General features: G+C 37.3%; 1 protein-coding gene across 1 annotated transcript in view; it reads left to right on the top strand.

The window, feature by feature from the left end:
* The window catches only part of TDRD3 (tudor domain containing 3), a 153,023-nt gene that overhangs the window by 51,689 nt on the left and 86,093 nt on the right, over positions 1 to 15,241 (top strand). The window contains exon 6 of the mRNA XM_010838658.1: positions 346 to 495. Coding sequence (XP_010836960.1) covers positions 346 to 495 — 150 coding nt within the window. The remainder of the gene's footprint in view (positions 1 to 345; positions 496 to 15,241) is intronic.

Genomic DNA, 15,241 nt, shown 5'->3' with positions numbered 1-15,241 from the left:
TAATGTGGAAATCAGCTCTTAATAAAAAACCAAATTTTCTTCTTGTGCAATAGTCTAGACTGTTTGAAATTTTAAATTATTTTAAATCATCATCCTAAAATGAAACTTAGAACTTTTGGTTTAATGAATGTTTTAAATATGCTCCCCCCTTTTAGATGGCTATATTTAGTGTAGCTTTCATTTACTAGTTACAGTTAAAGTTACTTCAGTTAGTTAGAATTATATTTTTATGGGCTCTTACTTGTTGTGATTCAAATATTTCTTTTGAAGATATATATGTTCTTACAAAAAGTTGAATTTCTTCTGATATTACTGAAGCATTTTGTTTTTATTTATTATTACCAGAAGTGTGTGTCTCATATCCAAGTGGATAGCAGAGAACTTGATCGAAGAAAGACATTACAAGTGACAATGCCTGTCAAACCTCCAAATGACAATGATGAATTTGAAAAGCAAAGGACTGCTGCTATTGCAGAAGTTGCAAAGAGCAAAGAAGTAAGAAAATAAATCATTGCAAATTTCTCTTATTCCTTGCCTTTATGTTCTATTTAGATTACTCACAATCATTATTGTCTTTTCACATAAAGTAACTAATTGAACAAACTTTTGACATTCTTTTTCCATATTCTATCAGTAGAGAATGTCCTGGTATCTTTTGGAGTCTTAAGCTTACACCATTTTACTTGTAAACATTTCTTTCCAAGTCTCTTTAACATTTCCATTAAGTTGCTTTTGCTGACAAACCACCCTTCTTTTCTCCCTCTTTCTTTTTTTCTTAACAGTTTACTACTGAACACAACAATTTTTTTTTTTTTAATGGCAGAGGGGTTCCTATTATTAGTTGGGATAGATGATACTTTCTGAAGAAAGTTTTCTCCTACAATAGAAACCTTGGAGGGGTTCAGGTAAAAATTAGAAGGTAAATCAATGGCTCAGGATTAACAATTTTGTCAGTTTTCATTCTTAAAAATAATGTATAATAAAAAACAATTTTTATCTTTGCATTTGTACATACCCTCTCTTATTTACTATTATTAGACAAAAGGTTTTCTTTTCATTATTTTTAATTTCTTACTTATTTGAAATAGGTTGGTTCTCTAGTTATTTATTGATTTGTAGCTTTTGAAAAGAAATTTTAGTTCATGAATTAGTTGGTTGCTTAAACAGAATTTTCTTAACCAGTGATATTGAAACAAATTTCTTTATTCAAAACCAGCAATAAACCTTAGCTAACAATTTTTTTCCTATTTAAATTCAAAATTTAAGCGGGGATTTCTTGAATTTTGGTAGTTCTTCCCACAGTGTCATTCTACTATCTGTTTATGATAGGCGGACAAGAGCACAAATTCTAGAATCCGGCAACCTAGAAGCATATACTGCTGAGAACTTGGATCAGTTCAGTTCAGTTAGTTGCTCAGTCGTGTCCGACTTTTTGCGACCCCATGAATTGCAGCAAGCCAGGCCTCCCTGTCCATCTCCAACTCCTGGAGTTCACTCAAACTCATGTCCATCGATTCAGTGATGCCATCCAGCCATCTCATCCTCTGTCATCCCCTTCTCCTCCTGCCCCCAATCCCTCCCAACATCAGAGTCTTTTCCAATGAGTCAACTCTTTGAGGTGGCCAAAGTACTGGAGTTTCAGCTTCAGCATCATTGGATAGATTACTTAAATTTTGTACCATATTCTTTTATCTATGAAAAGATGATATCAGTGGGACAAGAGCACGGATTCTGGAATCAGACAGCCTAGAAGCATATACTGTTGAGAACTTGGATAGATTACTTAAATTTTGTACCATATTTTATTTATCTATGAAAAGATGATAGCAGTAGTACCCACTTCATATGTTTACTGTAAGAATTAAAATTGCTAATATTTAAAACAGTTAGGATACTACATGGCACAGATAATGATACTGTTACTGAACTCCTGTTCAGCTGCTTATCATTCAATAATCCAATACTGAGAGTGTTGGTTAAAAGGAAATATGGCTTTACTGAGGAGGCTGGCAATTCTGAGGAGAAAGGTGGGAGTATGTTCCAAAAAGCCAGCTCCCAACTTGCCAGATTTTGCTTGGAGATTACATAGGGGAAAGAGGAAAGGGCTACGGTGCTCATAGGGAGGGGGCTGTCTTCTATTTTCAGAGATGATTGTCTTGATCGCACAATTCCAAGTAGCTATCAAGTCTTGTGATTGGAACATTATCTAAGTCATAAATCTTTGGTTAACTATTTCTGGAGAATAAGGAACAAGGGTAAGGTTTACAGAACAACTAACTAATCTTCAGTCTCAGTAAGCACCAACAGTTTTCTTCATTCAGCAAGCTAAGCTAAGTTAATGTTGAACTAGGGTAGAAGTCAGACATCGTAAGCATAAGATCACAGCCATATCCTAACTAAGGAACAGTGCTGGAATAATGCAGAGGATCCGAGATCCCTAGTTATAGTTTCACAGCCTCAGTTACAGTGTTAGGTTGTCAGGTCACTTCAGTCAGGTCCAACTCTGTGCGACCCTATAGACTGCAGCCTGCCAGGCTCAATATTCCTTTGCTGTGCTATGCTTAGTCTCTCAGTCATGTCTAACTCTTTGTGATTCCATGGACTATAGTCCCCGAGGCTCCTCTGTCCATGGAGATTCTCCAGGCAAGAATACTGGAGTGGTTGCCTTGCTTTCCTCCTTCTTTTGCTAAAAGCCTTCGATGTGACTATTGCTATTCCTCAGTGTTTTATCTATTCTAAGGCACTTACTTTAATATCTCTGAAATTAATTCATTTTATCCAGTTAGCATAAAACGTATTTATTCCTTTCCCAAAAACTGTTAAAATTATGGAGTTTCAGAAGAGGATATTGAGACTATGTCAGTTTCTTAATGATTGTAACAAAGGTGTTATTTTGATTTACATTTTTCTCAAACTTTCTTCCCCAAATTTTGTTTTATGTCTATTTACTGGACTGTAGTTAATATATGGTAATAGGCTTCATTTTTTAAAGTAATAATTGATCACATTTTATTTTCCCATAAGTATTTGTAAATAAAGAATCATAGTTTTCTAAAGCAGAGTTTCAACTTTTCAGTTGATATGTAAGAGTTGATTGGAGGCTCAAAACTGTAAGAACGTGCCCAAGGTTACCCAGTGACAATTCTGGGACTAACCTACATATATTACAGTAGAAGATTATATTTATGTCTATGTATCTTTCTATATAGATGAGTATACACATATTCATACTTAATGAGTGTCTGAAAAGCAAAATTATATAACAGTGTAATTTTCTTGGAAAGATATTTTATGTTCATCTATTTAACCACTTAATGTGGGTTTGGTGGAATCTACTGCAGATGACCAAGTGATATTTCTCGTTCCTTTCTTCCTTTAGTCCTTCATTCAATAAATTTTTTTTTGAGAACATGTAATATGCCAGGGAGTTATCTTAAATGCCTTGGTTTAAACAATGACTAAATATACAAAAGATTTCTGCCTTTATCAAGCTTACCTTTTAGTAAGCTAAACAGATTGGCATAGTAATAAGTATGTAAATTATATGGTAGGTTAGAAGTTGATAAGTGCCATGGGCAAAAGTAAAGTAGGATGGGCAGTTAGGAAGATGTTGGTTGGTCAGGGGAGTTGGGGGGTGGGGGAGTGCAGTTTAAAATAGGATGGTCAGAGGAGGAGAACAAGATGGCAGAGGAGTGGGTGGACGTGGAGCACATCTCTCTCCACGGATACATCAGGAATACACCTTCAGACACAGAAGTGCATGCAGAACACCAGCTGAGAGCAGACACGAGTACCTGACCAACAGAAAAGAATATATAGAACCACACAAAACTCAGTAGGATGAAGGAACTAGGGGGAAAAACAGGAGTGTTAGTAGGACTGGACCTGCCCTCAGCGGGAGGGGGAACTGAAGCAGGGGTCCGATCTCCACATCAGGGCACTTGTCTGAGTCAGAGAAGAAACATTTAAGGCTGAGAGTGAGGCAGGTGATCTGTGACAGCCTAAATGGAATGAGACCAAACAGTCCTTGCCTCGGCCATACATTAACATGGACAGGGATGCAGGTCCCCTGGAAGGCACAGCTGCTGGCAGCTGGAGTTTAGGGATTGTGGAGCAGCCAGGGTGAGGGTTGCTGTTGACTGCAGAGAGACAGATTGAGGGGATGTGAGGGAGGAGATTGTGGTGGGAAATGCCTGTGGAGGAAAGCCAGGCAGCCATGGAAGCAAGGGATACTGCTGAGTTATGTGTAGGGGCTGGAGTCATCACCATAGCCTCTCTTTCTCCACATGCCAGCATTGGCAGCTGAACAATAGAGAGGCTGGCCCACCAAACGCCTGACGCACTGAACTACATTGTGGGACCCCACCCAGAGTGCTCCTTTAACTGACTGATGGATTGATCTACAGAGTAGGACCCTACCTGAGGTGCCACTTTAACTGACTGATGTGCTGATCTACAGTGTAGGACCCTACCCAGAGTGCTCCTTTAACTGACTGATGGATTGATCTACAGAGTAGGACCCCACTCAGGGTGCTCCTTTAACTGACTGATGGATTGATCTACAGAGTAGGACCCCACCCAGGGTACCCTTTAAGTGATTGATGTGCCAAACTATAGAGTAGCACCTGACCCAGGGTGTCACTTTAAGTGCCTGGCACACTGATTTACAGAGTAAGACCCCAGCCAGGGAGGCCTCTCTATGTGTCTGACATGCCGAATAACAGAGAAGGACCCCAGGCAAGGGAGCCCTGTAAGTGCCTGAACAGCTGGAGCTATAGAGAAAGACTGGCTGAAGAGGCCTACTGATCACCAGCTACAAGAGGCTTGAAAAAAGACTCTGACAGGGCCATAACTCCTGCAGTGGAGGCAGTCTGTGTCCCTGCACACTTAGCACTGCCAGGGTCCCCACAAGCCAAGCGGCTGAGCCACCTTCACGCTCAACTGTCACGGAGCAGAGCTGCTACAGGCAAAAAATGTCTTGCGTCTATGCATGCAGGGTCGCTTCTGTCATGTCTGGGCTGTTTGTGACCCTATAGACTGGCCTGCCAGGCTTCTCTGTCAGGGAGCAGGGAGTTCTCCAGTGAAGAATACTGGAGCGTATTGGCCAGTACTGGTTGCAATACCCTTCTAGAGTTCTGTATTTCCTGCTGCCCTAGCCGCCAACCCCCTTGAGTACCTGGTGCTGCCAGAACCCCTGCGACCCAAGCAGCTGCACCACCTCCACACTTGGCTTTCACAGGGGCAAACCCAAGTCCTCTGGAGCAAACCCCAGTGGATGACCCATATGCACAGGTGAAAATAAAACCACAATTGAAACCCAGGGGCAGTGTGGTTAAGGAAGAAGACCTAAAACCTTCCCACCAGCTCTACAAGCTGCAGATTAAATCTACATGATCAGCTAGGCAGATTCTCTGTCTTTATAAAAGGTCATTGAGAGCTCCCACAAAAGAAATCGCACTAGTTCTGATACTTGTGGACATTGCAAGCAAGAACACACAGAAGTAGGACCAGATTAGAATCTGAGCTGCCCCACAGTAGGTCCAGAGATCGGCAGAGTGTTGGAGGACATGCTAGGGAGGTGAGGTGGACTGTAATTCCCTGCAAGGGAAAGAACTCTTGAGCAGTGACTCAAGAAAACATTTATTTTTCTTATGTTTTGACTTGTTTTGTAGATTCTTTTGGATTTTTTTTCTTTTTTTCCCTTCTTTTTACCCCTCTGTTGCAGTTGTCAATTTTATTGGCACTGTGAAATCTAATTAAACTTTTGAGCTTTTTTTTTGTTTTTCTCAGTCATATTTTTTATTGTTGTGATAAATCTCTGCCTCTCCATTGGGCTTTTGCAGTTCTGAGGAGTTTTCCTTTTTTTTTTTTTCCCCTTTTTCTTTCATCGTCTGTTTGTTTGTTTTTTTTTTCCCTTATCTCTTTTATAATTTAAAATTTTTTAAACCTATTATATTCTTTCTACATTTATTCCTTTATTTGCCTTTCCTGCTTTTCTTTTCACCTTGTAGTTAGTCTTTAATGTATATAAATCTTCTTCATTTACCTTTATTTAACTTTTCATATCTATTCTTTCTTTCTTTTCTTTCCTCTCAACATATTTGTTAGTTTTGTTTTCATTGCTTTATTCCCCACTTGGCACCTTGCTTTAGTTTTGTTTTCCAGTTTGTGCTTTAGTTAGTTTTGTTCTTAACTGGTAAATATAATTTTTATTTCCTTTGTTCACCAGGTCAGTCTACTGTATTTTATTTTTGTTGGACTGTATTGACTTTGCTCATGGGTGTATATGAATATATTCCATTTTTTAAATTATTATTTGTCTGATTTTATAGCTGCCATTTGTCTGGGATTCATCTTTGGTTTCTCATTTTTGGATGTTTGTTTTAATCTCAATGCCATAACAAACCACTTGTGAAATGTTGGTTCCTGGCCAGAGATCAAGCCTTGAGACTTTGGAGTGGGAGCACTGACTGCAAAACCGGAGACTACCAGAGAACTAATCTTAGGGAGTATCAAAAAGTGAGTATTCACACAAAGGAAACCACTTGAATACAAAACCTGGCATCACCCAAACACCAGTAGCACCCTGTGCAGGATGCCTCATCTAAACAACAAACAAAAATACAAACCCAATCATTAGCGGACAGAATTACCACCTCACTCAGCTTTGCCCATGAGAGGAAAAAGAAACAAAAACTCTGCACAAATATCACCCTATAGGAAACTTTCACAAACCATTGGAACAACCTTAGGAGGGCGGAAACCAAAAGGAAGAAAGAATTCAACCTTGAAGCCTGGGAAAAGGAGACCTCAATCACAACAAGTTAAAAAAAATAAAATAAAAAGAGAACTACTACACAAATGAAGAAGCAAACTAGAAACACACAAGTCCAAATAAATGAAGAGGAAATAAGCAAACTACCTGAAAAAGAATTCAGAATAATGATAGTAAAAATGATCAAAAACCTTGAAAACAAAATGGAAAAAATGCAAGAATTAATTAACAAAGACCTAGAAGTATTAAAGAATTAGCATACAGAGACAAACAACACAATTACTGAAATTAAAAATACTCTAGAAGGAATCAGTACCAGAATATCTGAATCAGAAGAACAAATTAGTGAGCTAGATGATAAAATGTTGGAAATAACTTCTGAAGAGCAGAATAAAGTAAAAAGAATGAAAAGAACTGAGGATAGTCTAGAGACCTCTGAGACAATATCAAATGCACCAATATTTGAATTACAGAGGTCCCAGAATAAGAAGAGAAAAGGAAAGTGTATGAGAAAATTTTTGAAGAGATCGTAGTTAAAAATTTCCCCAACATGGAAAAGGAGATCGTTAATCAAGTCCAAGAGGCAAAAGGAGTCCAATAGAGGACAAACCCAAGGAGAAACACTCCAGGACACATACTAATCAAACTAACAAAGATAATCACAAAGTAAGAATATTAAAAGCATCATGGGAAAAGCAACAAGTAACATACAAGGGAAACCCCTACGCTGATCTTTCAGTAGAAACTCTACAGGCCAGAAGGGAATGGCAGGATATATTTAAAGTACTGAAAGGGAAAAATCTACAACCATGATTACTGTACCCAGAAAGGGTCACATTCAAAATTGATGGAGAAATAAAAAGCTTTTCGGACAAGCAAAAGTTAAGAGAATTCAGTACCACCAAACCAGCTTTACAACAAATGTTAAACCAGCTTATATAGTCAATAAATACAAGAGAAGAAAAAAGATCTACAAAATCCACCCCAAACAATTGAGAAAATGGCAATAGGAAGATATATATCAATAATTACTTTGAATGTAAATGGATTAAATGTGCCAACCAAAAGACACAGACTGGCTGAATGGATACAAAAATAAGACCCATATATATGCTGTTTACAAGAAACCCACTTTAGACCTAAAGACACATAAAGACTGAAAATAAGAGGATTGAAAAATATATTCAGTGCAAATGGGAAGCAAAAGAAAGCTGGAGTAGCAATCCTCATATCAGACAAAATAGACCTTAAAATAAAGGATATTATAAGACATAAGGAAGGACATCACATAATGATCAAGGGATCAATCCAAGAGGAAGACATAACAATTACAAATATCTGTGCACCCAGCATAGGAGCATGTCAATACGTAAGACAAACACTAACAGATGTAAAAGGAGAAATTGACAGTAACACAATAATAACAGGAGACGTTAACACCCCACTCACACCAATGGACAGATCATCAAAACAAAATAAGGAAACAAGGATCATCAAAACAAAATAAGTCTTAAATGATATATTAGATGAGATGGATCTCATTGATATCTTCAGGACATTCCATTCCAATGCAGAATACATCTTCTTCTCAAGTGCACATGAAACATTCTCCAGGATATACTGTTTCTTGGGTAACAAATCAAACCTCAGTAAATTTAAGAAAATTGTAATTGTATCAAGCATATTCTCTGACCACAATGCTATGAGACTAGATATCAATTACAAGAAAAAAAAACTGTAAGAAACACAAACACATGGAGATTAAACAACATGTTTCTAATTAACCAACAGGTTACTGAAGAAATCAAAAGAGAAATCAAAAAATTTCTAGAAACAAATGACAATGAAAACACAACAACTCAAAACCTATGGGATACAGGAAGAGCAGTTCTAAGAGGGACATTTATAGCAATGCAGTGCTACCTCAAGAAGCAAGAAAAACATCAAATAGACAACCTAACTTTACACCAAAAACTACTGGAAAAAGGAGAACAAAACCCTCCCATAATTGTTAGAAGGAAAGAAATCATAAAGATCTGAGCAGAAATAAATGAAAAAGAAATGAAAGAAACAATAGTAAAGATTAATAAAACTAAAAGCTGGTTCTTTGAGAAGATAAAATTGACAAACCTTTAGCCAGACTTATCAAGAAAAAAAAGAGAGAAGAATCAAATCAACAAAATTAGAAATGAAAAAGGAGAGGTTACAACAATCCAGAAATGATAGACAATGTAGAAATACAAAGGATTATAAGAGACTATTTTGAACAACTATATGGCAATAAAATGGATAATCTGGAAGAAATGGACAGATTCTTAGAAAAGTTCAATCTTCCAAGACTGAACCAGGAAGAAATAAAAATTATAAACAACCCAATTACAAGCACTGAAATTAAAGCTGTGATCAAAAATCTCCCAAGAAGCAAAAGCCCAGGACCAGATGACTTTGCAGGAGAATTCTGTCAAACATTTCAAGAAAAGCTAATGCCTATCCTTCTAAAACTCTTTCAAAAAATTTCAGAGGAAGGAACACTTCCAAACTCATTCTGCAAGGCCACCATCACCCTGATACCAACAAGGACAACACACAAAAAAGAAAACTACAGGCCAATATCACTGATGAACATACATGCAAAATTTCTCAGCAAAATTTTAGCAAACAGAATTCAGCAACACATTAAAAAGCTCATATACCATGATCAAGTTTGGTTTATTCCAGGGATGCAAAGATTCTTCAATATATGCAAATCAATCAATGTGATACACCATATTAACAAACTGAAAGATAAAAACCATACGATAATCTTAGTGGATGCAGAAAAAGCCTTTGACAAAATTCAGCACCTATTTATGATTAAAACTCTTCAAAAAATGGGTATAGAAGGAACCTACCTCAACATAGTAAAGGCCATATATGATAAGCCTACAGCAAACATTGTTCTCAATTGTGAAAAACTGCAAGTATTCCCCCTAAGATCAGGAACAAGACAAGGGTGCCCACTTTCCCCACTATTATTCAACATAGTTCTGGAAGTCCTAGCTATAGCAATCAGAGAAGAAAAAGAAAGAAAAGGAATCCAGATCGGAAAAGAAGTAAAGCTCTCACTGTTTGCAGATGACATGATACTATACACAGAAAACCCTAAAGATAGTATCAGAAAATTACTAGAGCTAATCAGTGAATTGAGCAATGTTGCAGGATACAAAATCAGTACACAAAAATAATTTGCATTTCTATATACTAACAATGAAAAGTCAGAAAGAGAAATTAAGGAATCAATCCCATTCACCATTGCAATAAAAAGAATTAAATAGGAATAAACTTACCTAAGGAGACAAAAGAGCTGTACACAGAAAATTATAAGCCACTGTTGAAAGAAATCAAAGACAAAATAAACACATGGAGAGATAGTCCATGTTCCTGGGTAGGAAGAATCAGTATTTTGAAAATGACTATACTAACCAAACACAATCTACAGATTTAGTGTGATCCCTATCATATTACCAATGGCATTTTTCACAGAACTAGAACAAAAAATTTCACAATTCATATGGAAACACGAAAGATCCTGAATTGCCAAAGCAGTCTTGAGAAAGAAGAATGGAGCTGGAGGAATCAACCTTCATGACTTCAGATTATACTACAAAACTACAGTCATCAAGACAGTATGGTACTGGCACAAAAACAGAAATATAGACCAATGGAACAAGATAGAAAGCCTAGAAATAAACCCATGCAATTATGGGTATCTTAATTTTGACAAAGGAGGCAAGAATATACAATGGGGCAAAGATAGCCTCTTCAATAAATGGTGCTGGGAAAACTGTACAGCTCCATGTAAAAGAATGAAATTAGAACACTTCCAAACACCATACACAAAGATTAACTCAAAACAGATTAAAGACCTAAATGTAAGACCAGAAACTATAAAGCTCTCTGAGGAAAACAAAGGCAGAACACTCAGTGACATAAATCAAAACAAGATCCTCTATGACCCACCTCCTAGAGTAACGGAAATAAAAACAAAAGTATACAAGTGGGACCTGTTTAAACTTAAAAGCTTTTGCACAGCAAAGGAAACTATAAGCCAGGTGAAAAGACAGCCCTCAGAATGGGAGAAAATAATAGCAAATGAAACAACTGACAAGGGATTAATTTCAAAGATATACAATCAGCTCATACAAGTTAATACAAGGAAAACAAGCTAATCAAAAAGTGGGGAAAAGACCTAAACATACATTTCTCCAAGGAAGACATACAGATGGCTAACAAACACATGAGAAGATGCTCAGCATCACTCATTATTAGAGAAATGCAAATCAAACTACCTCTCAGCAGCCAGAATCACCATCATCAAAAAGTCTACAAACAACAAGTGCTAGAGAGGGTGTGGAGAAAAGGAAGCCCTCTTGCACTGCTGGTGTAAATTGATACAGCCACTATGGAAGATGGTATGGATATTCCTTAAAAAACTAGGAATAAAACCACCAGATGACCCAGCAATCCTACTCCTAAGGATATACCCTGAGGAAACCAAAATTGAAAAGGACAAATGTATCCCATTGCTCATTGCAGCACTATTTACAATAGCTGGAAAATGGAAATAACCTAGATGTCCATCGACAGATGAATGGATAAAGAAGTTTTGGTATATATCCACAATGGAATATCACTCAGCCATAAAAAGGAACACATTTGAGTCAGTTCTGATGAGGTGAATGAACCTAGAACCTATAATACAGAGTGAAGTAAGTCAGAAAGATAAAGATAAATATTGTATTCCAACACATATAAACGGAATCTAGAAAAATGGTACTGAAGAATTTATTTACAGGGTAGTAATGGAGAAACATCAATAACCTCAGATATGCAGATGACACCACCCTTATGGCAGAAAGTGAAGAGGAACTAAAAAGCCTCTTGATGAAAGTGAAAGACGAGAGTGAAAAAGTTGGCTTAAAACTCAACATTCAGAAAACGTAAGATCATAGCATCTGGTCCCATCACTTCATGGGAAATAGACAGGGAAACAGTGGAAACAATGACTGAGCGACTGGACTGAACTGATCTGAACTGAATGAGCATATCCTACATGGGATCACAGTGCTCTCCAAATTGTTTGAAAAATGCATTACAGACAAATTGTCTGACTTTCAAGTGGGCATAAAAGGCCCTCTAACCTATGCAGGTTTCCTCATTACACATATAGAAGTGTGTTTTTGCTCACTTCATGTGTAAGAGGTGGCCTTACGTTGTGTTGTATCCTCTGCTTTTTCTGTGGGACCATTCCATTCAGAGCAAAGAGCACCATGATTCCAATCTGTGTGTATTTATTAACTCTTCCCTGAAGTTTGTGTATGTTGGATATTGTGATGTTTTAGATCACTGAATGTACAGAAGAAAGAATTCAAGCAAAATATTGCTGTTCTTCAGTAGTTTTGTTTGTGGAATTTGAAATTACTCAAATTTAAAATAAATTACTGGATTGTGGAAATAATAAAAATAAAATAGGATGGTCAGAAATTGAGAATTCTTTCAAATTTTATATAGTTTATATTCTAGTAAGGACAGTAAATAATATAAACATAGTAAATAAGTAAATTACAAATTTCAGCCTTAAATATAGTAATTTGATTAGGCTTCAAGATGGTGAAATTTGTGTCAAGAATCTAAGGCAGTAAGAATTAGTGACATGATCTGAGAAGAGTGTTCCAGGGAGAAGGAAAAGCTACTGCAAAGGCTCTAAAGCAGGAGTTTATGTTGAAGGAATAGCACAGTGACTAGTAGAAGCAGAGAAAGCAGAGGGACAAATTCTAGAATATAAAATCAGGAGTGATAATGGAGGTCAGCTTATGAAGGGCCCTGTAAACCATCTTAAAGACTTTCAGAAAGAAATGAGGAGCCTTTGGAGGGTTGTCAGCATATCAATATATCAGCAGACCTACATTTAGAAAGTCTAATTCTGGCTGTTGTGTTCAGAAAGGGAAGATGGGAATCATACAAGTTAGGGAATTATTGAAATAATCCAGGGGGAGAAAAAGTTTTGGTAGTGATGGCAGCTGTATAGGTAGTGTAAATTGTTCAGATTCAGGTATTTTGAAAAATACAACCATCAGAATTTCTGAGAGATTAAATACACAGCTTGTAAGAAGAGGTGTTACAAAAGACTTCAAGGATTTTGCCCTGAAAAATTAGCAGGTTAGAGTTGCTTACTTTGAATTGGAAAAGACAGGGTTTGAATAGGGTGTTTTGTTTTGAACATGTTAATACTGAGGTGCCTTTCAGGCATCCACCTGGTAATGTCTAATAGGCAGCGAGACAGAGAAGAGGTAAAAGGTGAACTTTGGGATGGATGTGTGCATTTGAGAGTGAAATGCATATGAATGATATTTAAAATCATGAGGTCACATGTGATCCCCAATGGAATAGGAGCTGAAAGGAAGGGAAAAGTATAAGGAACAAATCCTTTAGCATTTTAACCTTACCAGTTGAATGAAAGAAGTTGAACCAGCCAAGGTGTGACCAGTAAGATAGGAATTAAACAAGAGAATACAGAAATTATATCATGGAGTGTGGCGTATTGAATGTATCAAAGGTTGTTGAAACGTTCTGTAAGATGTAGCTTGAAAATTAATGTAGAGTTAGGGAAGTTGTGCATTCTCTTCACATTCTGTATAGATGGTGGTAAGATAAACTATAGATGTACAGATATTAGTGAGTAGGTTGATGTGGTAAAAATCTGTGTAAGTTCTTTAATGATTATTTTAGTTTTTCCAGTGAGGAAGTAAGCATGGTCATACAGTCACAATGAGGGAGAAGATGTTTGAAGTTTGAGGAGCTAGGAGACATGTGAAATAGTGGTTGGGAAGATTGGGAGGTAAATGGTCTAGGAAAATGTAGTACAATTGCTAGACTGCATTAAGGCCCACTTAGGTTTCATGGTCATGATGATCTCACAGATGCCTGACTCACATCACTTACCTTATGGGTAATGTTTATGTTGTGATGTCTTTAGATATTTGTATGTTTAGTGAGGAACAACTATTTTACAGCAATGAAAAGTAGTTCTGAAAATGCTGTTTATCTTGTTCCTTAATCCATAAAATGGAAAGAAAATAATAAAGAAATGTCTCCAGAAGATAATCCTCCCAATATCGCAGTGAGGTAGGTTTTTTTGTTGACAGTGTAGTGTGACATGTGGGATCTTAGTTCCTGACAAGGAATCGAATCTGTGCTTTGTGCAGTGGAAGCGTGGAGACTTAACCACTGGACCAGCAGGAAATTCTCTTGTTCCTGTTTTAAGGATGAGAAACCCAAAGCTTATGGAAAGGAGAAGTTAAGTTAAATGTCTGAGGGCTGGAACTAGGAAGTGGCTCAGCAGAGATTTAAATAGAGGAAAACAATAGAATGGGAAAGACTAGAGATCTCTTCAAGAAAATTAGAGATACCAAGGCAACATTTCATGCAAAGATGGGCAGATAAAAGACAGAAATGGTATGGACCTAACAGAAGCAGAAGATATTAATAAGAGGTAACAAGAATAACACAGAAGAATAGAAAAAAGATCTTCATGACCCCAACAACCATGATGGTCTGATCTAGAGCCAGACATCCTGGAGTGTGAAGTCAAGTGAGCCTTAGGAAGCATCACTATGAACAAAGCTAGTGGATGGAATTCCAGTTGAGCTATTTCAAATCCTAAAAGATGAGGTTGTGAAAGTGCTGCACTCAACATGCCAGCAAATTTGGAAAACTCAGCAGTGGCCACAGGACTGGAAAAAGGTCAGTTTTCATTCCAGTCCCAAAGAAGGGCGATGCCAAAGAATGTTCAAACATCCACACAATTGTATTCATCTCACATGCTAGCAAAGTAATGCTCAAAATCCTCTGAGCCAGGTCAACAGTACGTGAACTGTGAACTTCCAGATGTTCAACCTGGATTTAGAAAAGGCAGAGGAACCAGCGATCAAATTGCCCACATCCGTTGGATCATAGAAAAAGCAAGAGAATACCAGAAAAACATCTACTTCTGCTTTATTGATTACACCAAAGTCTATGACACTAGATCACAACAAACTGGAGAAAATTCTGAAAGAGATGGAATACCAGACCACTTTCCCTGCCTCTTGAGAAATCTGTATGCAGGTCAAGAAGCAACAGTTAGAACTGGATATGGAACAACGGACTGGTTCCAAATTGGGAAAGGATTATGTCAAGGCTGTATATTGTCACCCTGCTTATTTAACTTATATGCAGAGTACATCATGTGAAATGCCAGGCTGGATGAAGCACAAGCTGGGATCAAGATTGCTGGGAGAAATATCAATAACCTCAGTTATGCAGATGACACCACTCTTATGGCAGAAAGTGAAGAGCAACTGAAGAGCCTCTTGATGAAAGTGAAAGAGGAGAGTGAAAAAGTTAGCCTAAAACTCAACATTCAGAAAATGAAGATCATGGCATCTG

The sequence above is a fragment of the Bison bison genome, unplaced genomic scaffold, assembly GCF_000754665.1.
Source record: "Bison bison bison isolate TAMUID 2011002044 unplaced genomic scaffold, Bison_UMD1.0 scf7180017864102, whole genome shotgun sequence".
In the NCBI taxonomy this organism is placed as follows: Eukaryota; Metazoa; Chordata; class Mammalia; order Artiodactyla; family Bovidae; genus Bison; species Bison bison.
Note: the sequence above shows the minus strand (reverse complement) of the source record. Positions and strands in the feature narration are given on the sequence as shown.